We start from the raw sequence: 25,539 nt of genomic DNA on the forward strand, positions 1-25,539 counted from the left end.
TCCTTTTATATGGAGATATTCAAAATATATTTTCAGATGGTTTTCAGTTGTACCAATGCTACACAGTGTAAAGTGATCACATAAATCAGTCACGCTATAGGTTTTTAAATGCCTCGACCTTCACATTCCCCTAGCAAAAAAGTTCTCAATCTCTGTTGAAATGCAAGTTATAATAAAACCGAAGGGTTCGATATTAAGAAATAAAAACTATAAGTTTTATCAAGAAACTAATATCTACAAAAAACAAAAATTCTAATATTGCGATTAATTTACCCAAGTTTTCAAAGAATTGAAAATTTCTAAAAAATTGAGTTAACAAAATTATAAAGAAAAAAGCATTATTAACTACCAACATAAAATCAAAATGAATACGACTTCGTCTCTTGCGAAAGAGCCCTGCCCACAGACAAAAGGCAAATATAAAATAAAAATGTGAAAGCAATATTAAGAAAACAAAATAAAACAAATGTTAGCAAATATTTATAAAAATTTACATTATTTTTTTACATATTATATCTACCGGTTTCGAGACGTATCCATCTCTTCGTAAGTACACTAATTACACTAACAGGCAAATCCCACTATGCACCATAGTAGATGGACAAACATATAAAACCAGCATACTGATATGACACATGCTTTTAGTAGCTAACACCAACGAGCACCCCTCAGCATCCCCTCTCCTCTCTTCATAGTAAAGTGTTATTTTTTTTTATACATAGATTTATTTTTGTTAATCTTTGCTTTTAATTTTTGTATAAAATAGTAAGATTCAATATGTCCATGTATTTATAATTTTCTCAAACTGAACGGTTTGGGTAGGTAGGAAGAAATTGCCTTAAGGCAATATGCCCGCCCTTATATGTATATTTATTGTATATGTATATAAAGTGTCAATAAATAAATAAGCACTGATTAAAATTTCGAAATATTTAATCTTGTGGGAGCTGTAGTTGAACAAAAGGGAGGAGTATGCATTTACTAGGTATAGGGTGACCTTTGCATTGGAACTTAATCAAAGGGACATTATTTTTCAAAGCTTTCATTAAGTGAAGTTTTTCTATAGGTTCTTTTTACTTTTGAGTATTTATTGTTTGTATGTAAGATTGGTGTCCGCTCCTTATAGCATGGGTTTAATCAGCAAATTTGTTTTATATTTTTGTGTAACTGTGTACTAGTGGGATTTACATGTTGGTGCAAGTGTTTTGACGAAAAAAAGAGTAGGTCTCGAAACCGGTAGACATAGAAAAGCCGGTGAGTGGTTATTAACAAATATTACTTACATTTATGGAAAAGTTTTATAACAATGTCAATGCTTTACAATTTAACTTTACTAAAAAAAAAAAAAAAACGATGTTCCGCACCAGATAACCGTAAAGCAATTCTTTTCTTTCCAAAAATATCATTTTGGATATGTATGGTGTAGAACAATCTTATTTAGAATTTTTGCGCAGATTATGGTCGTATTATGGTTATTTTGACAAATAATAAAATGAATGTACATCCTAGAAAATATACTCATTTAAAACCGGTTAAAATCGATAAAGTTAACTTTATTATTTCATTTCTAAAAATATATCACGAAAATCGTACGTTTACATTCACTGCATACATACATCTTGATATTCGTGCATTGAATAAGACCCCGGCTTTAGAATAACATTATTTTACTGTCATCATCATCATCATCAGCCGTCTCTTGTCCAATGTTGAACATAGGCCTCCCCCTTTAGTCTCCATATTTCCCTATCCTGAGCCAACCGCATCCAACCACTTCCTGCAACTCGTCTTATGTCATCAGACCACCTTGTCTGAGGCCTGCCGACACTTCTTCTACCCGTTCTGGGTCGCCATTCTTATTTTACTGTATTTTATATTAATCAAAATATGTGATAAAACTAAAATTAACAAATTTTACAAGCAGATAATAAAAAGCATAAAACAATCTATTTAAATCCGTCTGAAGCATGTATAGAAGAAATTAAATAATATTTGACGCATTAAGAAGCATTTTTTTATTAATTAAAATATTTTCAGAGCGCATTAAATTTTTTTTTTACGAAATTTTGAAAATTATTTAGATTCCGATAAAATCAGAAAATTTTAGTTCAAAAATAGGCAAAATAATAAATGTTGCACAGTGTGTGAAGTCATCACTTAAAACAGCCAACGACAGGTCATAAGTCCAGTAAATGCCTAGACTTCCATATTCCCTTTTAAAAATGTTTTCTCTCAGGCCCCGATAACAATGTAAAGTTAACCGAATTAATACCATATGAACTGGTAGAAAATTAATATATTATTAATTTATAAAGTATATTAAACAATATCACGTTTTTTAAATGAAATAGTTAAATATATGTCGTCGTGGTCGTAGAACAACGACATATGTGGGAAAAGTGCGACATTGACTTCCTTTTATATTTGATCTTGTAAAAGTTATATAAAGATTTTTTAAATATCTTTTTAAAGAAAAAGAAATATTTGCGTTCTTATGATTTACCCAAATATTTAATTTTGAGGGCCATTTTCAACGAGTTGTAAATAACTCATTATTAGAAAATGGAATCGAATTCCAGGTTTGAAAAATACCATAACTACCGAGTTTCAAAGAATATATTTTTATAAATACTTATCGAGTCGCGAGATACGGGTAATTTTTTAAAACTAAACCACTTTTATGCAACGCTGATAAAAATCACGTGAGTCGTTGTTCTAATTGACATCGACCCTCTATAAAATGATGGCATCTAATCTGACGTTAGCCCTTTAGGATCCAAGCCACAGATATATTGCATACAAGCTAAGCTGTATTCTTAACCAGGTTAAATTAAAACTTCAATGTTCTAAACGTGCTCATTAAAAAAGCATAGACTTTAAGGTGTACAGCGCAGATACTTTGAGTGATTTAAAAACATATTTTGAACGCCAGTTACTTATTAAAAAGTATTTATTGAAGAAAAAATGAACAGAAAATGAAAAAAAAAAAAGCATAACAAAAAGCTGACGAGTACATTTTGTTCAAGGTAATCTAAAAATCTATTTTTACAGATAGTACAGTTTTTTATCCGAAAGGTGAAGTGCAATTGATATTTAATGAATTGTTTTAATTGTTGTACTTTTAAACAATATGTATGCTTCTACTTTTCATTATGTTGTATTTCAACACGACTCAGGGCTTTTGGTTTCATCTTATTTATTTATTTTATATTTCTTTATTTATTTCGACGGTTTACGCCTTTCACAAAGTATAAAATAATCATAAAAAACAATTATAATTTAAAAAAAATCAAAATACCTGTACACAAGTGAAGAAAATATAGATACATAAAATCAGCAGAAAATAAAGGAATAACAAAGGAAGATTCAACAAGAAAATATAGCATAGGTATGCAGCAAATTAACAATAAATGTTTGTTTATATTTTTTTCTTATATTTAAAATATATTAAAGTATTTACTTACTTACTAGCCATTTGGCTATTGATTAATTTTAATTATATTATTTTGCTCTATTTTCTTACTTTTAAAATGATATTTCTGTAAACCATTATTATCTAGTTTTGTTGAGTTTTTCTTCTTAATAATATTTTTCAAAGCATCAAAAATAAAAAATATATGTTCATTATTTTATACGTATACAGTATTATGTCTGTACACTTTTATTTGATTATTAATTCAAACTAATGTCTGAGCACCCGATGACAAACTATTATTGAATAGTTTATCGGAACAAAATATGTTTTAATACTTTGTTTTCTTTATAACGTATTAATATTGTAATAATGTGTATATTTTATTGAATAAATACTCTAAGAAAAAAATAAAATTTGTACGTGTGTAAAAAAAATTAAAAAATATATATTATAAAAAGAATTGAAGTAACAGAGGCGATGTATCTTGTTTGGGATGCGTTACTATATGTAATAAATAAATAGATTTTCAAGTACCCTCACATGTTAATGTAAATAAGTGTTTCCCGGAATGATGAAGTTCAGTGCTTCGGGAAATTGGGTAAAAAATATGTTTTCTTCCACAAAATTAGACTATATTGTACGGCGAAGTTTCATGAAAATGTGGGAAAAAAATATTAAAAAATGTTTTATGTATGCCATATATATAACAAGAATAGAAAATATTCAAAACAAATTTATAAAGTACCTAAAATATAAAACCGGTATTTCTTATGTATTAACTATCACTGCCTCCACCTACCATGGAGTCACATCTCTACAATACCGCAGAGTGTGTGCGGACTAACTACTGCTTCACAAAATTATGACAGGAATAGTTGACTGTACAGAACTACTTAGTTTAATAACAGTACATGTGCCAGCCAGAAGTTGTAGACGGTACCACCTGTTTCGTGTATCAATAAGTAAAACATCGTATGTTAAAAATGCTTTTTTTCGTAGGAATTTTTCAGTGTACAATACAAAATTTAAAGATATAGATGACACAATTCCACTTCCCTTTATTTTCTACCTGCTGACAAGCCTCTAAATAGAGGCTTAGCGGGTTATTCATATTTAAAAAAAGTTTTTAAAGATTATTTATTTACGTACATACAGAAAAAAATTGTTGAATCATTAACGAACGTTAAATAATATCAAGTAGCATTCGAATCAAATGACACAGCAAATATTACGTAGTATAAATACGGTGGTACTTGAATGGGATTGAATGAGTCAAAAGATTTGTTCTCAAAGAATATCGATTCGATTCGCAGATGAATGAAAGTTTAACCTAAGCCAATGTTCTATAAAAAGAAGCCGCTAGTAGAACAAAGAAAGTTCTACTTGATTTGATGAACGATCGATTGTACGAAATTGCATGACAGCTTTTAAACTGCACCGTCATTCAAGCTGAGAAAGATTATCGAACAGAGACATTGAAGTATTTTTGGTCCAAAATCTATTAATGTAATCTTTTATCGATAGAGCTTCATCTTTTTGGTGGTAGACCGTTTTATTAAAAAAAATATTTACCCGACCGCGAAACTACAGGGGAATATTTCTCATGGTAAACATTTACTTTGTGTAGCATGTGATGTTAACGACCTTATCTCCCTTAGTTCTAGATTCACCACTTCTTATATTCTTGAAAATGTTGTTATATTTTTTTTTTGTGTAAGAAAAGTGTTTTGGTTTACATATTGTTGTAGTATGTTTAGTTATAAAGGAGTTAAACTTGCTTTGTCTCTTTGTTGTTCTGATCATGTGTTTTTTTCTTTTAAATGTTACGGCCTCCGTGGTGTTGTGATCAAGACGCTTGACTCACACACGGAAGGTTCCAGGTTCGATTCCCGGTGAGAACACAAAAATTAATTGTGATTTTTCTCAAGCCTGGGTGTCCTGTGATGTAATTTACCACTGTTATTGGGCCTCCTGGCCTGTTTTGGTGCAGAAAAAAGTAAAAGTAAAATATTATTTAAGTCCCGGATCGAGTAGTAGTAATTTCTGGCAATGTAATTCATAGTATAATTTGAATTATATTATTATGTGATTTAAGAAAAAAAAATAAACATCCTAATAATTTATTTTCCAAAGACACATTTTTGGTTTGAGAAAAAAATAAATTGTTTTATAAATAAATAAATAAATGACGCAGCAAAAAATAAATAAATTATTTTATGTTTATACGTAAAACGCCCATAGGGCTTTTATAATACAAATTTGCTTGTAAAATACATAATAAAGTTTATAAACAAATTAAGGTAGCAATTATATAAAGGTTTAAAAAGTCATGCAATAAAAATCATGTTAAAAAACATACAATAGAAGTTATTTAAAAGTACGCAATTTAATTTTTACAAAGTGTTATTTTATATCTGAGAGAATAATACTGATAGTAAAGAAATAAAAAATGCACGCACATTTTTTATATTTACAAATATAGAATAGTAATTTTATCAATTTAATAATTAAGTAGCGAAAGAGGGACTAATTTAAACATTGTTATAATTTGAAAATGGGGAAAATCGCTGACTAGCATCCCTTCCACAAAACCCCTACCCTTCTCTTATTCAACCACTTCCATAGTCGGAGTCCGGTAAATTTCGTTGGTCAAATAAGTTTTTTTTTCACAAGAAAAAAATTGATAATTTCATAAGTACATCATTAAAAATGTTCCTCTGAAGTTTCGCAGTATAGTCCTGAAAAAAGTGTGTGTATTTAAGTAACAAAATGGCACTAAAACCACTTTTAGAAAAATTGTCGGTTTTAGGAATAAGGCTAGCCAGAGTTATTATAATGGCTAAAGTTGCAATTGGTTCCTTTATGAGTAAATGCCTCTTCTACGGAACCAATTTATTGCGGCGAAATACTTTTTAGTTAATCGTCAAATATGTTTATAAAGATTTTTAAAACAATACTGTAGATAAATGAGTAATTAAGACTTCTTCATAAGTTATACATAAATAACGGTTTAAAATTAAGGTAACTGGTTATCAAGTGGGTTTATTACTTTTACGGCAGAAATGGCAAGTGAACAGGAAGATTAATCAGGTTTAATTATGTAAATTGATTATAGAAATAGCTTGTAATATATAAAATTATTACACAAAACGCAGATAAAATTAAGAGCTTAATAGTCTCTTCTTAGTCAGTCTACTGTAAAATGTTCACCATCTATGTTGTCATGTCATATGTTCATCTGATTAACTCCCTAGGGGGTTAAATCCAGTCTTTGCATACAATCGTTTGGGCAAACTAAAAATATTGTCGATTGAATCAACTGGTCCAAGAAGAAACATAAAAATTTTAAAAATATTTTCGGGCGTTGCCTGGTAGGAGAAATAATTCAGTCAAACGAATCTCGCCAACATCAATAGACGTTTTAGCTTTTTAACATCACAAAAGCCAAAACAAGAAATATGGATGTTCGAACACAGGAAAAACGATGAAGTGTGAAAAGTGGTAAACCAATCAAAAAGGGGTTTATCGGTTTGACGTGTGTGTAAGTCAGTTTGATCAAAGAGCATGAAACGTTTTAAAAAGAATTAATTAATAAATTACAAAGTACAAAAAATACACAAATTTGAATGATTCATTAGCCAACGATTATTTTATATTACGGAAGTAATGGCAATGGCTAAAGGTTATATTATTTCCGTGAAGCGACAGAATAGCATTATATATCATGTCCGTATGTATATTGAAAACAACAATACAAATTGAAGGAAAAAACATTAATTGATATCTCAACCGAAATTAACGAAACCTTATTTCATGAACTTTCATTGATTGGTTCAAGTGATCACCTTACTTATCGAAGGGCGAAATTATAACACCCATTAAAAAAAAACTTTTAATTAACAAAAAAACAGACAAACATTAATACGAACAATTCAGGAAGGATTTACTAAGGAAGAGTCAGGCGTTTGCGTTTGTGTTTGGCAAGTGTACAAATAAATATAAAATAGAAAAAAATTAAAAAGGAAAAAAATATTACAAATTAAAAAAAAAGTGAAAGAAAATAAAATATACACAGGCATACAAATATATACACATATATTAATTTTAAAAAAATATGAAACTTCCACTTTGAGTGTTTTAGAGTGTTTCAGATGTTTCGCCTAGTTATAGAAGTTGGTTGCTGTTTTTTTTTTAGAATTAATAATATTATACACAAATATGTATAATTGTATTGCAAAATATTCTTTACTTATCATTACACTAAACATCGAATTCGCACTTGTATATGTATTTTCTTCAAAATAATTCTAAAGGCTTTGTTTTGTAATATGGTTAGTTTGTTTAAATTTTCTTGGTTTGACAAAAATAATATGCCGCTACGGTAGTAAATATGCGGTTCAATAATTGTGTTGTAAATAATTTTGCATAAATCCTTATCAACAAATCTTCTTATTCTTCCCAACATTGTTTTTTTGTTGCAATAATTATTCTTTAGCCCTTTAGTTCCTCTTAGTCCCTTTATTTTTTTTCATTAGAGCAGATTTCGAAAAGAATATTTGATAAATAAAATGAATGATTTTCACCGGGAAAAAGTTAAAATAATATTTTAGTGGGTTTTTATACATGCTAACTTTGAAATTGAACCTTGGAGGATTTAGAGGTTAAACCATTAGAATTATCAGTTAACGAAGCCCGAAAAATGACATATAACTACATTTTAAACTTGTTTTCTCAAATTTTTACTTTTAGAGGGTTTTTATCAGTATACCGACGATATATTAATATGTCTTTTTCTGTTTTAAGTACACAGCACACAAACATATGAAATCACGCTCGACTTGGATCGTTAAATGAAGGTGGTATCTATCGACACCGACGCGACAGCAACGGTGCGAGTAAAAACAGTGTAATATTGCGAATTCCCACGGAATGAAAACGTATTAAAAGCGATTGGATCAGATATTCGTTTTAATGTTTTCTCATCATTGTTAGTACAATTCAATAATACTACGTCAGAAAAAAGAAGAATTGCGAGAAATACCAATTTCCATAAGGTTTTCCGACTCGTGGGATATCCGAAAGTAAAACGTGGTATAGTTAATTTTTACTATTCTGAGGTTGGTCTTAACGTATCTCTTGAACCATTCATGGCGAGAATTCCATATGGAAATAAAAAAAAACTAGCAGTCTGTCCATCATATTAAGTTGTTTTGTGACTAATTAAAAAAATATATATATTTAAATTTTTCATTGATAAACCCTTACGGGTACATTAAACAAAATAGTTTTACTTATAAAATTCACATTCTTTTGTAAAGGTTGTCTGAGTCTTTTGTTTAGTTTTGTCTGGTAGTTTATTGTATAATTTCAATGAATGGTTTATTAGGCTCGATTGTCTTTTTCTCGTTTTAGAAGGTTGTATATGATATTTTTTCTGATATTCTCGTATTGTGTTCATGTTTATTACAGTTTTTTTCAAGTTTAAATTCTTGGTCTACAATCACATCAGTGGCTAATTGATGAATAAATTTTAATTACGCAGTTAATAGTTATTTATAGTCTCACACGTAAAAAATTAGTTGCTATGGATATGAATATCAGTGGTGAAAAAAAAAAGATTTTTTACGAAATTGAAAAATTTGAGGATGTTAGTAAACCATAAAACATAAATTAATTTATTTGTCTTTTTTTTCAAAAAGCCTGTTCATGTAAAAAATAAAAAAAGTATTTTTTTAGGATGAAAATAATTATTCCATATGGATATATTATATGGAACTGTTTTTTCTTGAGGATCCCAGGGGTGATATTCCAAACGCTCTCGCGGTTCAGAATAGCACCGCAGGTGTTAAAGATGAAATTACAATTATTTAATTTAGTAGAAGATTTACTTAAGCCCATGCGAATGTTATAAATCTGAAAAAAAATCATCAAATTATAAAAACATACCTAAGTTTGTGAACTAGAATTTGTTTGGGCAAACAACGATGTTAATTACAGTCTCATGTGAAATTGTGTCAAATATTTGGAGCATAATTAAAAATGTTAATAAAAACGAAATTATACACAAAATTCCACAAGCCGGAACAATTTAACGGATCTTATCCAAACAAAACCGTAATTATCATAAGCATACACACATATTATGTCGCTTATTTACAGTAAAGATAGTAAACTAGATTAAACACAAACAAAAAATATAAACAATTAAATTACTTATTTTGTAACGCAGACAGGAAAATTTTTCATGTGGCTAGAAATGTACTGACACGAGGGTATTGTTCATGTCATCGTGTCACGATTTCCTAGAAAAACTCGCTTGTTATTATGTGATTTAACATCCATTACAAGTAAAAGTAATTTATATTTTAAAATATGTACAAATCCATTTACCGTACAAAAAAGTTAAGAACCAATAAAAATTTATAAGCATCAAAAATTGCGAAAGAAAATTTGTAATTATTAGTTATCTTACGTTTTATAATGATTTTTTTTTATAGTACATTTACTTCCACTTTCTACTTTTTCAATTGTCTCCTCTTTCCTTTTTTTCCCGTCCAATTTTGAAAAAATCCATTTTTTTAAACTCCAGGGCCCTGATTACAATGAAAACTAAACATACCAAGTTATCTTCAATTGTCTATAAAGTAAAAGCGACGTTCAAACAAATAAACAAACAAACCATTGCGCCGTTTCCCTGTAGGGGTAGGCATAGAGGATAAAACGCCATATCACTATGTGTTTGCATACATACCTCGCTTCCTCTACATTTATACATCTCATGCACGCACGCCGATTATTCCTACTCTTGACATGTCTATCTTTAAGTATTTGATGGACTTGATCGTTCCGTGTCTTTCTCGGTCTTCCTCGTTTTTGACATCCATCAACATTCGCATCGGAGATCCTTTTAGCCGTTCTTTCGCTGTCCGTTCGCTCTACATGTCCAAACCAACGCAATGCAGCACCCCTTTCTTGATTCTGTCGATAATACATGTCTCAGCCTTACACAGTTCATGGATCTTGACATTTGTGCATCTATCATACATTGTTTTACCACGCATTCGCCTGAGATATCGCATTTCGATAGCATTTAACCAACTTTCATCATCATTTTTTCCAACTCCATACTTTGCTCTCATAAATTAGAGCTAAGCGATGTTTCTGTATGAAAACTAAAATATACATACTATATTTTTTTGGAACGTCTTCAAACATGTTACTGATGAAGATACTTGAAATTTTTATACAAATATACACATTTTTGTAAAAATATTATATTTTGTTTTACAGACAGCTGATAGTTTAGTTCACTTCCCATTGTAATCGATGCTCGGCGAACTGTATTTTATGTATTTTTTATTTATTTTACTGTTCCTATGTTAAACCCGTAAATGGTATAATTATTTGTTGTTACTTTGTATGTTTTGTTTAACTTTGTATGACTGTCAGTCTCAATAAAAAAAAAAATATTTCAAAATCTAATTCTTTTTTCACTGATTTAGAAAGAATACATTGCCATATATTACGAAGAAAATCGTTTTTTTTACTTATTCATTATAACTCACTTATGTAGATCACTACTTTTTTTTTACAATAATGTATACCGTACATAACATTTGTATAATATATTTTGTATAACGGAGGTTACCGTGGTCTAATGGTAAAGACGCTAGCCTTACGCACGCAGGACTCCGGGTTTGATTTCCGATGAAATCATAAAAAAATAAATGTGTGTTTAATTAAGCCTGCGTGTTCTGCGCTGTAATAACTATTGTTATCGAACTTTTTGGCCTGTTGTGGTGTAATTTTTTTTTAATGAAAAATACATTATGCAAAATCAGATTGTGGTCCAGTGGCTAGTGTCTAGGACTCACGGACTAAAGGTCCGTGGTTCAACTCCCACTCTACCCCAACTTGATTCCTATTTCCTAACAGCAAGTTATTTACAACTCGTTGAAAATGGCCCTCAAAATGAAATATTTGTGTAAATCGTAAGAACGTAAATATTAATTTTTCATTAAAAAAAAAAACTAATTAATTAAAATTAGTTTCAATTTTAGGCAGTTTCAAACAAAACTTTAGATGCATATTATCATTTAGTTGTAGATATCACATACATTCGTATAATATTTTTGGACACTTTTATCACTAACTAATGACAACTTTCACCTATTTGCAAGTACCAAAGTCTGTTGAATCATGATACAAACAAAGTAGATTTCGTCTAGAAAAATAAACTATTGAGGTGTAGAATACATTTTTTTTATTTTTATTTTATTGAAAACATATTATACATAATTATATACAATATTCCCAAGGAGTTTTTAAAAAAAAAAACTCATTTAGGGACATACAGATAACAATTTTTTTAAAGACGTTTTTAAATTTTAAACTATAATATTATTTACAAAAGCAGAAAAATTAAAATTATGATATACTACAAATTAAATAGGGTATAAAAATACGGAGTTATTTCAGAAATACAAAACTTGAAAAAATCGTAGCGCTGATAATACGATACATAAAAATTGAATTTTTTTTTTTTTGACTTAGTTTAATAGTCTATTAATTAAAATTAAAAAAACTACTGAACTTCTTCATTGCGAGTGTAAAGTACCTTATAGCAAAAAAATAATTGAGATACGTGGTACCTATCTTAATTTTAACCTTAAGCGGTCGAACAATAAAATAAATTGAAATTTCGAGAAAGTGATACATCGCGGAGTGTACTCATTAAATTGAAAAGTAGGGCCTTGCAAATATTTGTTGCTCGCTACTCCGAAGGGCCAATATCAATAACGAAAAGAGATTTAATCTCTAATACTTTAAAAATAATTTTAATGAAATACATATTTTTCTTCGCAGTCTCAATCCTGGGGATGGGTTTGCAGCAAAGCCCCGCATCTCGTCCTCCACTGCGCTCTATACTCTGCAGCCCTCTTCGGCTCAACATAGGCGCAGTTCAAGTTTTCGCACACTTGTTCTGAATACTCCCGTCGGGGGGCGCCCTCTGTGATTTGTCCCCTCAGTCATTCCCTCTGTTTGGCTCGCCTCTCAGAGGTGGTTTTGATTGAAGCTTCCCTTCTTAGATCCTATCTCGTCATTAGTGGCGCGATCTCTCCAGGAAATCCCTAAAACTCTTCTCATCTCAAAAGCCTCCAGTCTCCATTCTACAGGCCATCTAGTTGCATCAATATATCGCTAGCCCAGTGGTCGGCAAACCGCGGCTCTTTAGCCACTCGAGTGCGGCTCAGCGCAAGTTACACTTTTTGTTCAAATTATTTAGTCTACTGGTTCTACATAAGAACTTCTAGGACTATTGCCCTTTGAATTATTGAGGATATTTCAAATACTGTAAACGAATGCATGGAGAAGCATCATATTAAACTTGATGAAATTATTTCAATTTCAACATATGGAGCTAAAATTATGGCCGAAGTGAGAACGGTTTTTTTCTATTTTCGAAGCAAAAATTAATCATGAGATGCTTTTTTACCATTGCATCATTCATCAAGAGGAGAAAAATTACGAATGTTTTAACTATTTAAGGACATTCAATCCATCTAATCTTCATATTCGTTTGAAAATGCCCTAACAAGGCGAAACAATTGTAACGAAATTTTTTTTATATTTGTAAAAATAAAATAAAGTGTTCAGTAGACTCAAATCAGTGTTTGATTTCTAAAATTATAAGTTTAAATATGGAGTTCTACAAAATAAGCACCCAATCAATCTGTAGATAACAAGCTCGCGCCCGCGGTTGAGAGCCGGCGCGGCGCATCGGTAACCGGTAACCGGTAACGGCGGCAACCCAAATAAGAGCGGTATAGCATGTCGTACCTCCGTTTTCGATGGGAGATTTTTGTTCGGGGCGGGCCAATCTACGAAATTTTAATCGAGAAAGTGGAACAAATGGTGAAATTGTGGCCAGCTCGAAGATTCAAATATTAAAGCCATTATTTATAAGCTGTATCTACCGGAGCAGACAAATCAACATACAGGGTTTTTCAAAACTATCGACTCGATGGCAATAATTCCATATATGTATCAAATTTATTGAAAATCATATTACTTTGACCACGGGAGTCACACAACACACAACATAACTTTAAATAAAATGAGATAATTTCAATATATAAAGAACTTTAAATGTAAAATATCGATTATATTGATAATAATAGTACATCTCAATCTCACCCGCAACAATAAAGGCTCACTCTTTAACTTAAAAAACGTCAACAGATGGAAGCCGATGGAGTCGACGGAATATAGATGTTAAAATATAGGCAGAATGGTGAACGTTAGGTACACAGTGCGTAAAGTGGCCACTAAATCCAGCCAATAACAGGCCAAAAGCCCTGTGGATGCCTAGACTTATATATTCCCTTCTGTAAAATGTTCTTTGTGTCTGTTGTAATATGTTAAAATTAGTACATATTGAAATAGCACATTATCTGGACAAATTAAGACAAAGTGGACATAAGATTTTTCTTTGAACTTAGAAAAGCATTTTAATGACGAAAGTGGACTTAAGAGGTATTTTGTTCACGTATAAAATAGCTAATTGCTAAAATGTCTGCATATTTAACTGGAAAATGGCAAAAAGTGGACTCCCGTGTTTTATCCTCCAAGGTAAAGATATTGGTAAAAGAAAATTAATATAGAGTTTAAAAAACATCGATAGTAATAAGTTCGCCTTGTGGTCAAATGTAAGCGCATTTGCCTACTCCGTCCGGACACTCAGAAAAAATATAACACATTCACACAGTTTTGATATCATGAATACAAGGCAAAACTATATTAATCAAACGAATCAATTTTTGTCTGATAAATTATCATATTTCTGACGTCATTATTCTTTGTACCAAATTTCAGATTTTAAAAGACAAACCTTGCAAAAATGGTGGCGCATGTCACATGACACCTTGAAAATAAATGAGTCACAGATTATAAAAAACAAAACTTCCTTATAATATGTATATCATTAACGTACCTTTAATATTTACAGAGAGAGTTCGGTGGTCTTTTTATTTGCTGATGGACTATCAAACTAAAAAAAAAAACGTTTTAATTTGTATGTATCATATTATCATGGCTTTTTAAAAGTTTTGTATTGTACTTACTCCGCGCGTGACGTCACTAGTTCTCTTCGGTAAGTTGTCTCGATTGGTGGGTTAGTTTTCCCGAAACTATAAATCTATCACAACACTAAAATACTGGTTGGTTTATAAAAACTGGTGACGTCTTTAAAATAGTTAATTTTTAAAATTTATACATTTTAGAGAAACTTTGCCATACAATCATCATAAACATAATTACTTTTCCGCATCTAATGGTGCATAGGGCAGTGCATTGGTATACAAACCGCAGCGTATCTTGATCATTTTTGTTACATTAAGGTAAAATGATCAGTCTTACGTTTCAGGTGCTAGTTCAGGGGCTATGAAATTTTCTAGTCTAAAACACCTTTTTAAATAAATATTTCGTGTCAACGTGAAATTTCTACAGCGTGTAAGGAAACAATTTCTATATCCAATTTCCGGTAGCACTCAACTTCCGCATTCAGGAAATATAGAGAAACGAAATTGAGTCCATCATTTTTAATGACCCTGTATCTTCCGTAGGCCGACGAAATATTAAATGAATGTAAAATACACCCATGACATTGACTTCGTTCAAACTCATCACTTGATTTCACTTTTATTGATAGAACAAGTCCCATCAGGAGAAAAGCGAAATGTTTTTATTATTCATTCTGTGTTTTTGCGTAAAAAACATAGACTATAATAAAGACGACATAGTTAAAAAGTGAAAAATCTCCGTCTATAAATGGCAATATTTTGCATTTTGAATAACTTTCTCAAGCAGGTAGTCATCTCGTCACTTAACCTTGCCTACGGCTAACACATAAACAGGCATGAGCTTACCTTATGAGCATAGACAAGGTTAGGTGCCGAGATGTTTGACGTAAAACAAGACGATTTAAACACCCAGCCTTTTGTGAAAAAAAACCCCTTAAAAGAAAGTACCAGATTGCAATTTAATTGACAGATGTATTATTTTATCGATTTCATGAAATAAATAAAATATAATACAATAATGTTTGAGTATGTCCTAATGCTTGCAGGCTGGATTTCGTCCCTAGGGAGCTATTCATATTTAAATTTATTTCAACAGAGAGGGAAAAAAAAATGAGAAGGGAATATGGAAGTCTAAGCATTTACAGGGCTTATGACCTGTTATTGGCTGGTTTAAGTGGCCACTTTACACACTGTGTAACATTCACCATTCTGCCCATGTTTTAACATCCACATTTCCTTAACTCTTCCATCTGTTGACTTTTCTGAAGTAAAAGAGCTGAAACCTTTATCACGTGGGTGAGATTCATCCAGTTGAACCAAATCACCTACTAGGCAACGCCTGAAAACAATTTTCTAATTTTATACTTCTTCTTTTACCAGGTAGTTAATTCAACAATGTTTGAGTATGTCCAAATGCTTGCTGACTGGCTGGATTTCCTCCCTAGGGATTTATTCATATATATTTTAACAGGGAGGGAAAACATTTTTGAGAAGGAATATGGAAGTTTGGGCACTGTAAATGCTATTAATATTTAAAGAATTAACTTTCTGGTCAAATATTTTATAAAATATTTGTATTTAACTACTTACCGACTTTTCTGTGTTTACCGGTTCTGAGTCGTACCGTCTTTTCGCCAGGACACCAATTAAACCAACATGTAGAACCCAATTAAACATCCTGTAGATTTTAAATGCGTTAGTGTGAGTTTTCTAAACGCGCCAGCTTAAGTTAAACCACCAGTATGGTATGTCGAGTTAAAGAGTAAGTAAGATTAACATATCGCAGGATAATGACTACAACTAGGTAACTTCAAAATCAGCATTTGTAAGATACCCAATAAAATTGCATTTTTTCCGTCCTTTATAAACGCACAAGACAAGTCATGCATGCTAATCATCATAATATGATATGGATGAATCATGACTCGTCTTTTTGTAGCATTTACGGAGGGAGACAAAAATGTGTGTTTTTAGTGGGAACTCAAAAATGCTGAATTTAAAGTTACCTAGCTGTAATAATTAAAACAAAGATAGAGAACTTTTTAGGTAAAGAAATCTGGAAGTCTAGGCATTTACAGAGTTTATGCCCTGTTGTTGGCTAGTTTAACTTGCCACTTTACACTCATGTAGACCCTTCCAGGAATCCAACCCTGAACCTCGAACATGGTAGGCGAACGCGCTAACCAGTACACTACGAGGCGGATATTCCTCAATTTCTTTTTTCAGGATTTTCTCTTGGGAGTAGTCACCGAGTTTGAAAACATTCGTCCAGGATTCTGGTTCTATTTCAGACACAAAAACGTATTCTGCATTCGCCCAGACGAAGACAATAGAAAAATGAGAGAAACGAAAATATATGTAAATTCAATCTGATGAACCTAAGAATTAAAATATTTTAAAAACGAAATGTGTCTACAACTAAAAACTAAAACTGAAAATTTTATTTTGATAATTTACAAAATATCCATAATACTATTATTTTAATTTTTAAAAACTATGTAGCTTGTTATGTTAATAACCATAAAAATAGAGCCGGGCGTGGTCCAAAAACACGGATAACCTTGGTTATACTTGGCGGTCAAATTTATGTATTCAAATTTATCTTAGGTAACAAAAAGTTTATAAACGTATCTAAACGTCAAAGGTTTATAATAAGTACTCGTGTAGAAACATACCCCGTGTTGTATAAAAATATGCACAGATATATAAAGATAAAAAAGTACGGTTTTAAAACAGGTATACAATATGTACCCATGGTTAAAAAACTCGTATTTACGTACTAATTTATTGAGTAATATTGGAACCAAATCATAAAAAAACTTCGGTATTTACAATGTATTGAGTTAATCGAAATGTTCGTGGACAAAATACTAGATTTTGCCCCAGTTTCAATCCAGTCTTTTGTCTGCGGACAAACTCAAAATATTTCATTAATTCAAGTGGTCCAAGAAGAAGTATAAAATTAGAAATTGTTTACAGGCGTTGCCCAGTATGTGAAATACTTCAATCAGTTGAAACTCTTCATAGCTATAAAGTTTCATTTCTTTAACTTCACTAAAATGAACAGATGGAAAATTTTTATAAATATGGATGTTGTTAAAAATAGGCAAAATGGTGAATGTTACAGTGTCTTAAGTGGCCACTTAAACCAGACAATGGCAGATCAATAACCCTGTAAATGTCAAGACCTCCATATTTCCTTCTCTAAAATGTTTTCCAATTGTATTGTTATTTTTTATACTTTTTTTTTAGATAACACAATAAGGAAGTTAATTGCAACGGGAAATTTGATAAAAAGATGTTTTATTATGTGCGGTAAACGTTAAAGCATTAAATCGAAAGGTGAAGTTTCTTGAAAATGTACGAAAAAAATAATAAAATTGATTTTAATCAAATCGAACGAAAGACGTCACTAGTTCATCAACCAATGATAGAGTGTTGTGAGATATTTCCGGTTTACGGGAAGTCAATTTACCAATCAGCAGAACTCGCCAAAAAAAACGTTGAAAATCATAGAGCTGATAATTCAATAGTACATAAGACTTAGACTGTTATTCTCATCATTACTGTTATTTTTTCATTCTAATGTTATGTTTCTATCTCACTGTTGCATTCCATTTTGTATATTTTTTTGGTGTATTTTATTTAACTTTCATTTAATTTAGTTTTAATTACACTTTTATTTATTACATTTCATATTATGTGTTACATTGAAATTTGTTCACAGTTTTGATTATTTTTGTTAAATTTTCATTGAACCGTTGATGAATAAACAAATAAATAAATAATACGATACATACATATTTTTTAAATTTTAAGATTCTGGTTCTATTTCATACACAGAACTGAATTTTTAATCGCCCGGACACAGAAAAAAGATTAAATAATTTGATAATAATAACAAAAATAATATACATAAATTTATCGATTAAGCGTGCTTGCTGTTGCGTCGTAATTTCGTATAAACTAGACATTAAAAAATATTAAGAAAATAGAGTATTTTGCACGTGCAAAAGGCCTTGACCTGCGGTTTTGGAAAAATTAATTTTTTTTGATAGCGTGCTCATTTCCATACAATTTACTGTTTTGTTAGTATGAAAAATACCGCCGTGTGACCTTTGAAGTTCTAAACAAAGCCTGTTTATACGAATCACAATATTGCATATATGATCATTTTTAGTTGCTTTATGATCCATGAAAAATAATATTTTATAAGTAACAGTTAAATAAATACTTAAGTATGGTAAAAAAAATTACAGATTAAATTTATAAAAACATTATTTACTAATAAATCTGAACTGATTTAATTTCTACTTTTTTATTTGTATATTTCACATAGCAAAAAGCCTGAATCAATAAATGAAAATATACATGGCTAAGAGTATTTTTTACTGGAACGTTTCAAAGCAAGTCTTCTCTAGACGGAGTTTTAAAAAAAATTAAAAACGAATTACTTAATGCAATTGTTGTCTAAAGTTTATTATGTAAAACCCAATGCCATAAATATTTATAAGCGCGTTCTCTACTATAAGCGAAAAATTAGTCATAAAATAATTTTAAAACATTAATAAGTTTAAAAATATATATTTGGGAACTATTAGATGATATATTTATTAATTGAAGACTTCAAGAACAAAGAGTTAGTACTTAAACGGGCGTTTTGCTAAAAGCAGTATCTTCCAGTTAACCGAAAAACAGACTGGTCAAAAGAAGAGTTAGTCAAAAAATTGTGCTAAAAAAATATATAATAGGTATATCAAAAGATACATAAAATATTTATTTAAAAGGTGTTTTTGCACTATTATATTTTATAGTCCATGGATTGGCACCTGAAGCGTAAGACTGATCATCTTACCTGCATGTAACAAAAAACGATCATGATAAAATGCGATTTTTGATGGAGTGTCCTTTGCACCACTAGGTGTGGAAAGGGAATAATGATGATGAATTAATAAATCTCTAAACTAAAAAATTGTCTTCAACTAAACATTGACAAATAATGTAAAATTATATCTTTCTCGCGATTAAAAAAATTTATACAGTACAAACTTAAAATATTATTTCCCTTTCAATGGTGTTGTCAATAAATGAGCTTGGGATTAATTTGGATAGTAAACTCTCCAATCGTGAAAACATTGATAATATTGTTAGTAAATCTCTCAAACCTCTTGGTTCTATAAATAGAATGACGACGGACTTCAAATTATTAATACCATCAGAATTTTTTTTTACGACTCCATCTAGATTATGTGTCCCCAATTTGGTCTCCATTCTATAGGACTCATATTGACCATATATAGTCTATCCAACACCGTTTTCTATGAAAAGTGGCATGGTTTCCCGGATATCAAAGAAGTAATTATTCTTATTTTGAAATAGAGCAATCTCTTACTTAGTCTGTTTACATTGGGGAAACGTAAAACTGAGATGGACCTTATAAGCATTTTCAAAATACTTAATGCTATAAGTGATGTTTCATCTCTGTTGCAATCAATTTCTTTTCATTTTCCCAATCATGTCACCAGAAGTTAAAATCTGCTATTTATCAAATCAAATAATTTAAGAGCAACTTTTGTTTTTATGCCCCAATGTTCAGAATGTGTAGATTAGTCAATTCGTCACGCAACTAAGAATTTTGTGGGATATAACTTCCGGCTTTTCGTAGATCTCTTCGCCACTAAAACAGTGTGGGATGCAGACGGATTGGCATGGTTTAGCTCGAAGTCTTATATGTTGATCGTGTTTATGGATATATTGTATAGCATTATTTTATTGCCCTTGTTTGTCTTTGCCGTTTTATATTTTATAGTTTTATGTTATTTTTGTTCAGTTTCTTGTGCATGTGTTTCTTCATATAACTATTGTAATTGGCTTAGGCGGTATATGTAATAAGTCAATTAACATGTAGATTACTTACCTACCCTATATATACGTCTGGATAAAGAATTAAGGTCGTAATGACAATATCATAATTTTTAATTTAAATTAACTAGAGTAGTCTACTTCCAATATATTACGTCAATTATGATAATAGCAAGATACGTAATTTTTGTTTCGGAGAATGGATTTAAATTAATTTTTAAATTTGGACCGAAACCCAGAATGAGCAAAAACCGGTATTAAAGTTTTTTTGTCGGTAATATTTTGGAATTTAGAATGTTACTAAACTAAACAAGAAGTAACCAACGATTTGTGCTAAAAAACAGATCTAAATAAAACGTGTTTATTTGTTTTTATTCAGCACAAAGAAAAAAACACTAACGCACGGACAAGCACTAAAATTGGGTGTGAAAAAATATTAAACTCTTCCATAAAATACGTATTTGTGATTTATAGGTTATATTATCAAACCGTCAGTTACTGCTTTATCATAATAACCTTACCCATACATAGTGATGCATAAGGCACTGGATTGATACACCAACGCAGGTAGCGTATCTTAGGCTTTGGTGCAGTGAAAAACACATGAATCTAATCCGAGACCTCAAGCATAGTGCTTTACGTACTAACCACAACACAAAAGTTAAATCCAGGGTAAATAATATATTTTATAAAAATCAGGCGAGGGTGCAAATCTGAGACAGGTATAATTGATAAGATTAAGAAAGGGTCAATGAGACGGTTTGGTCATGTAAAACAAATAGATGACGAAAGAATGGTAAAACAGATATATATAGCGAGAATGAATAGTAACGTAGGACGAGGATGACCAAGAAAGACGCGGCATGATCATATAAACCAAAATCTCACGTTTGGTCATGTCTAAAGCAGGCACAACCGAAAGACGTGTATTTATTTATTTATTTTATATACGGCCTAAATCAATTACAATAGTTTTATGAAGAAACATAAATTGTACAAGAAACGGAACAAACAGAACATAAAACTATAAAGCAATGATAAATAAGGACAATAAAATAATGGTATACAATATATTCATAAACACAAACAACATATAAGACTTCGAGCTAAACCATGCCAATACATCTTTATCCCACACTATTTTAGTGGCGAAGAGATCTACGAAAATCCGGAAGATCTATAATTAAAAATTCTAAGTTGTGTGACGAATTGACTAATCTACACATTCTAGACATTGGGGCGTAAAACCAAAAGTTGCTCTTAGAAGATTTGATAAATAGCAAATTTCGACTTTGAGTAGTAGTAGCAGTAAACGCGTAATAATATAAAGCTTAAAGGATATTTCTTCGGTCTCGTGGTGTAATGGTCAGCGCGTTAGCTTGCCATGCAAGAGGTCTCGGGTTCGATTTCCGACATGGTTGATGTGAAATATTTATTTAAATGGGTGTGTCACACTAGAATATTTCATAGTCCCTGGACTGGTACCTGAAGCGTAAGACTGATCATCTTACCTTCATGTAACAAAAATGATCAAGATACGCTACGATTGGTGTACCGATGCAGTGTCCTATGCACTATTAGGTGCGGAAAGGGAACGATGATGATGATGAGAGATATTTTATAAAAATTTACTGCAATATTTTTTTTTCAATGAACATAGTACATAGGTACTGTAATGAAGAAGTTCGGTGGTTAATTTTTATTTGTTAATAAATAATAGACTTTTAAACTAAACCAAAAAAATTCGTGTATCGTACTATCGACGCAATGATTTTTTAAAGTTTTTTAATTCTGAAATTATAAGGCACACGTTTTCTTCGGTTAGTACTTATGATGGGCGAGTTGGCTTCCCGGAATCCGGAAATTTATCACAACACTCTATCGTTGGTTGATTTGGAAGAACTAATGACGTCGTTCAAAGTAGTTAGTTGTTATAAATTTTTCATTCATTTTCAAGAAACTTTGTTGTATAATTTAATTAAATTTTTACCGCGCGTAATTTTTTTTTTTTATATTCAATATTCCGTAGCACAGAACTTCCTCGTAAGATGACATTTACGGTCTAAAATCAGTAATAAAGAAGATTTATCTAGTAAAAAAGATATTTACCTAAATTAGTAAATGTTTGCGTTTAATGTTTTTGTACAGTTTAAGATCCCACGTAAAGTACACACCTATGTTTTAGTAATTAAGTTTTCTTGTTCAGAGGCATTACAGAAATAATGTACCGGTCTTAATTCCCAGACAATTAATTGTTGAGTCAAGATTATTTTAATTACGCGCGTTTCAGGAATTAGGAAATACTACGCGTGTAGCTACCAACAGTTAAATGTTCTTTCGCTTATTTTAGAGTTGTTTGTAAAGTAAGTTCATCTTTAAAAGTACGGAGTAATGCGTTTGCTTTCTTTATAACATGCTCAGCGCCAGCGACTGCTTTCACAAAAAACCTCGTCAAAATAAAAAATTGAAGTGAAAACACTTTGTTTTTGGAGGCTTATTATTTGTTTAATTTATAAAATAACTTGTGAACAGTTAGAGAAGGGGTGTAGAAATTTTTATTTTTCTCTGATTGGATTTGATTTATATACCGTGTACTATTTAATGTGATTTGTTCATTAACATCACTTGTGAAAACCAAGGTATATTTAATTTTGCGTTCCTTTGTATTTTATAAACGATAGCAAGAGGCGTACAATAAAAAAATATTTTTAAAAATGAATAAAAAAAACGATAAACGCAAATCGGTATACGCATGTAATAATTACCTACACTAGTAATTTAATCCAAAAACTATTAAAACTAAAAAATAATTAAAAACGAAAAAAAGTTCTACCGCAATGTGTAAGAAGATAGAAAAAATAGCTAAAATACGTAAAATATTGTGTGTCAATATAAGTTGCGTCCGTTATTTTATTTATTTTTTAATCAAGAGAACAAGAGGACACAACAACAACAACAACAAAATACAACAAATAAGTTAATAATTCATAAAATATTCACCAAACACTACGCAAATATCGTGAACAGCTATAGCAGCTTTATTGCCTCGATGAACGGGAACAGAAGGTGTCGAAAATGCTCACAGTTGTTTACTTGACTTTCTATTTGGAAGGCTTGTTATCAAATAAAATAATATATGCAACGTAAAAGCAAGAAGCCCGCCAATGTACAATTAAAATTATGTACAAAAAGTTGAATAAAAAAATAAATTTGTAAAAAAGCAAAACATATTGAAGGGGAGAAAATTTTCTTTCAAATGACATATAAACTTAAACATTTTGTTTTGATTTTGGTGCTGATTTTTTAAATTTGGAAACGAACACAACTTATGTTAAACACCAAATCGATATGTTTATTACGAGCTTAACATAATACGTTTTTTTTTATTGTTTTGTAACTTCTGTACAGCAATTACTTACATCGTATTTGAATATATTTTCCTTAAATTTAACCAAGAAGAAGATAAAATGTCTATAAATATGCCTGAATTACTGATTAAATAGGTGCTTTATCCAACATAAAGGAGTTATATGTGACAACATATCGTTATAATAAATATACTGTGGTGAATTTAAACGTGTCGGATACTTGAATTTAGTTAAATATTCACAAACGATAAAAACAAAGTAATGGTTAATAAGTGGATAACTCAGTTGTGTTCCTATTGCTTTCCTAATATTGCAGTGTGAACTCGCAAATGGTGATACATATTGTATGAAGTTCTCAACAAGGAATTAAACCACCGTGAACGGAATAACTTATCGTTTAAAGGTGAGAAGTTATTATTGCTCTCATTCTAACAATCGCCAGGAGAAACCAGATTTGCGTCAAGAGAAGAAACTATTTCAAAGCATGTGAAACTCTTCTGTCACTCAAACCGAGTGTCTAGTAGGTGAAAACAATACCACGGATGATCACAAGGGCATCTATGAAATATTAATACGAGGAAATCCGATCAAAATATCTAAACGCGTCTAATAAATCCAACAGTGAAACACTCACTCCATAAACGACGAAGTTATTCAAAGCAGGAGGGAATGTCATCCAGATAACGAGGATATTTAAATGTATGCGCATCAATGACCATAAGAAATATCAACAAGTTGTTTATGAGAATAACATGACACAGGCAGCAATTAAAACTAAGTCAAATGGATATATGAATGCGGAATGTTGGTCAATATAATATGACGTACATAAGAGCAGCTTGAAGGGATGTTGATTATATTTTAGCATGAATACATTTAAGGAAAGTTAACATACCACTTCCTACTCCTCGAGTGTGTTTAACGCGTGAATAATCAAATTGTAAGTGTGGAAAAAAAACCAATGTACGGACGCCAAAAAACCTTTTGGTTCATCAGCAATCTGATGCCAGCTTATTTATTCAGAATAAATAACGAATTTTAACACAATAAATCACACTCTTTATTCGAGTTAGTCAAACTTATGATCAAATTATTGCGGTGTGAAAAGCCTTCATACTCATATACCAAAACGCCACAATAAACGTTACGCATGTTCGAGTCATAAACTCTGACAAATAGCAATAAACACGAAAAGTCATTTGTGAAAAAAGAAGTAAACATTTTAGACTTCGTAGATTTTCACGGCTCTACAGATTGATAGTGTTTTACAGTCGTATATCAATAGAGCTGGATATATTTTTTTAAAGGCGTTTTGGAACATATCGCAGCGCGGATCCTCCGAGCTGATGTGGTGAACCGAGCAGTTTCCCGTGAAGCGATTGATTCCAAGATATTTTTCCACCGACCGCGGTACCTGCGGCGAGCCAGCGGCGCCCATGCCCAGCTGATGGGCTCCAAGCTGGGCGGCTACCCGTGGGCCGAGGGCGGAGCGCCCTGGGCGGGGGCCGGCGCGTGGGAGCTGGCGGGGCGCTGCGTGGACCGCCTGCAGAGGGCGGGGCCCGTGGCCCTCCTCGAGCGCCTGTTCGCTCCCGAGGACGAAGACGAACTGTTCGACTGGAGAATGTACCAGGCGTACGTATCAGGTATTAGAAACTGTTTTTAGTACATTAAGTAGTGAATAACAGATAGAAATCCATTTTAATATGTTTACATTAACAAATAGATGTAGATACAGTCCACTGTATAGTAAAGGTGTACATATTATAACACTTCTAATTATTGTAATCTGCGTTTGACGAGTGATTTTTTATAT

General features: G+C 31.2%; 2 protein-coding genes across 3 annotated transcripts in view; one reads left to right on the top strand and one right to left on the bottom strand.

Moving 5' to 3' along the window:
* Brf (Brf RNA polymerase III subunit) overlaps positions 1-25,539 on the bottom strand; it is a 131,570-nt gene that overhangs the window by 75,582 nt on the left and 30,449 nt on the right. The window lies entirely within an intron of this gene.
* lute (BTB/POZ domain containing protein 3 lute) overlaps positions 1-25,539 on the top strand; it is a 97,450-nt gene that overhangs the window by 46,629 nt on the left and 25,282 nt on the right. Inside the window, exon 1 of one of the 2 annotated variants that reach the window (XM_088233380.1) lies at positions 24,748-25,369. The exons of the other annotated variant lie outside the window; for it this stretch is intronic. Within the exon in view, the coding sequence (XP_088089506.1) occupies positions 25,174-25,369 (196 nt within the window). The 5' untranslated portion in view covers positions 24,748-25,173. Of the gene's footprint in view, positions 1-24,747; positions 25,370-25,539 lie in introns of those variants that run through there. 2 annotated transcript variants of the gene reach the window in all.

This window comes from Micrasema longulum, unplaced genomic scaffold (genome assembly GCF_059751315.1).
Source record: "Micrasema longulum isolate JH-2025_06_02 unplaced genomic scaffold, ASM5975131v1 h1tg001091l, whole genome shotgun sequence".
NCBI lineage: Eukaryota > Metazoa > Arthropoda > Insecta > Trichoptera > Brachycentridae > Micrasema > Micrasema longulum.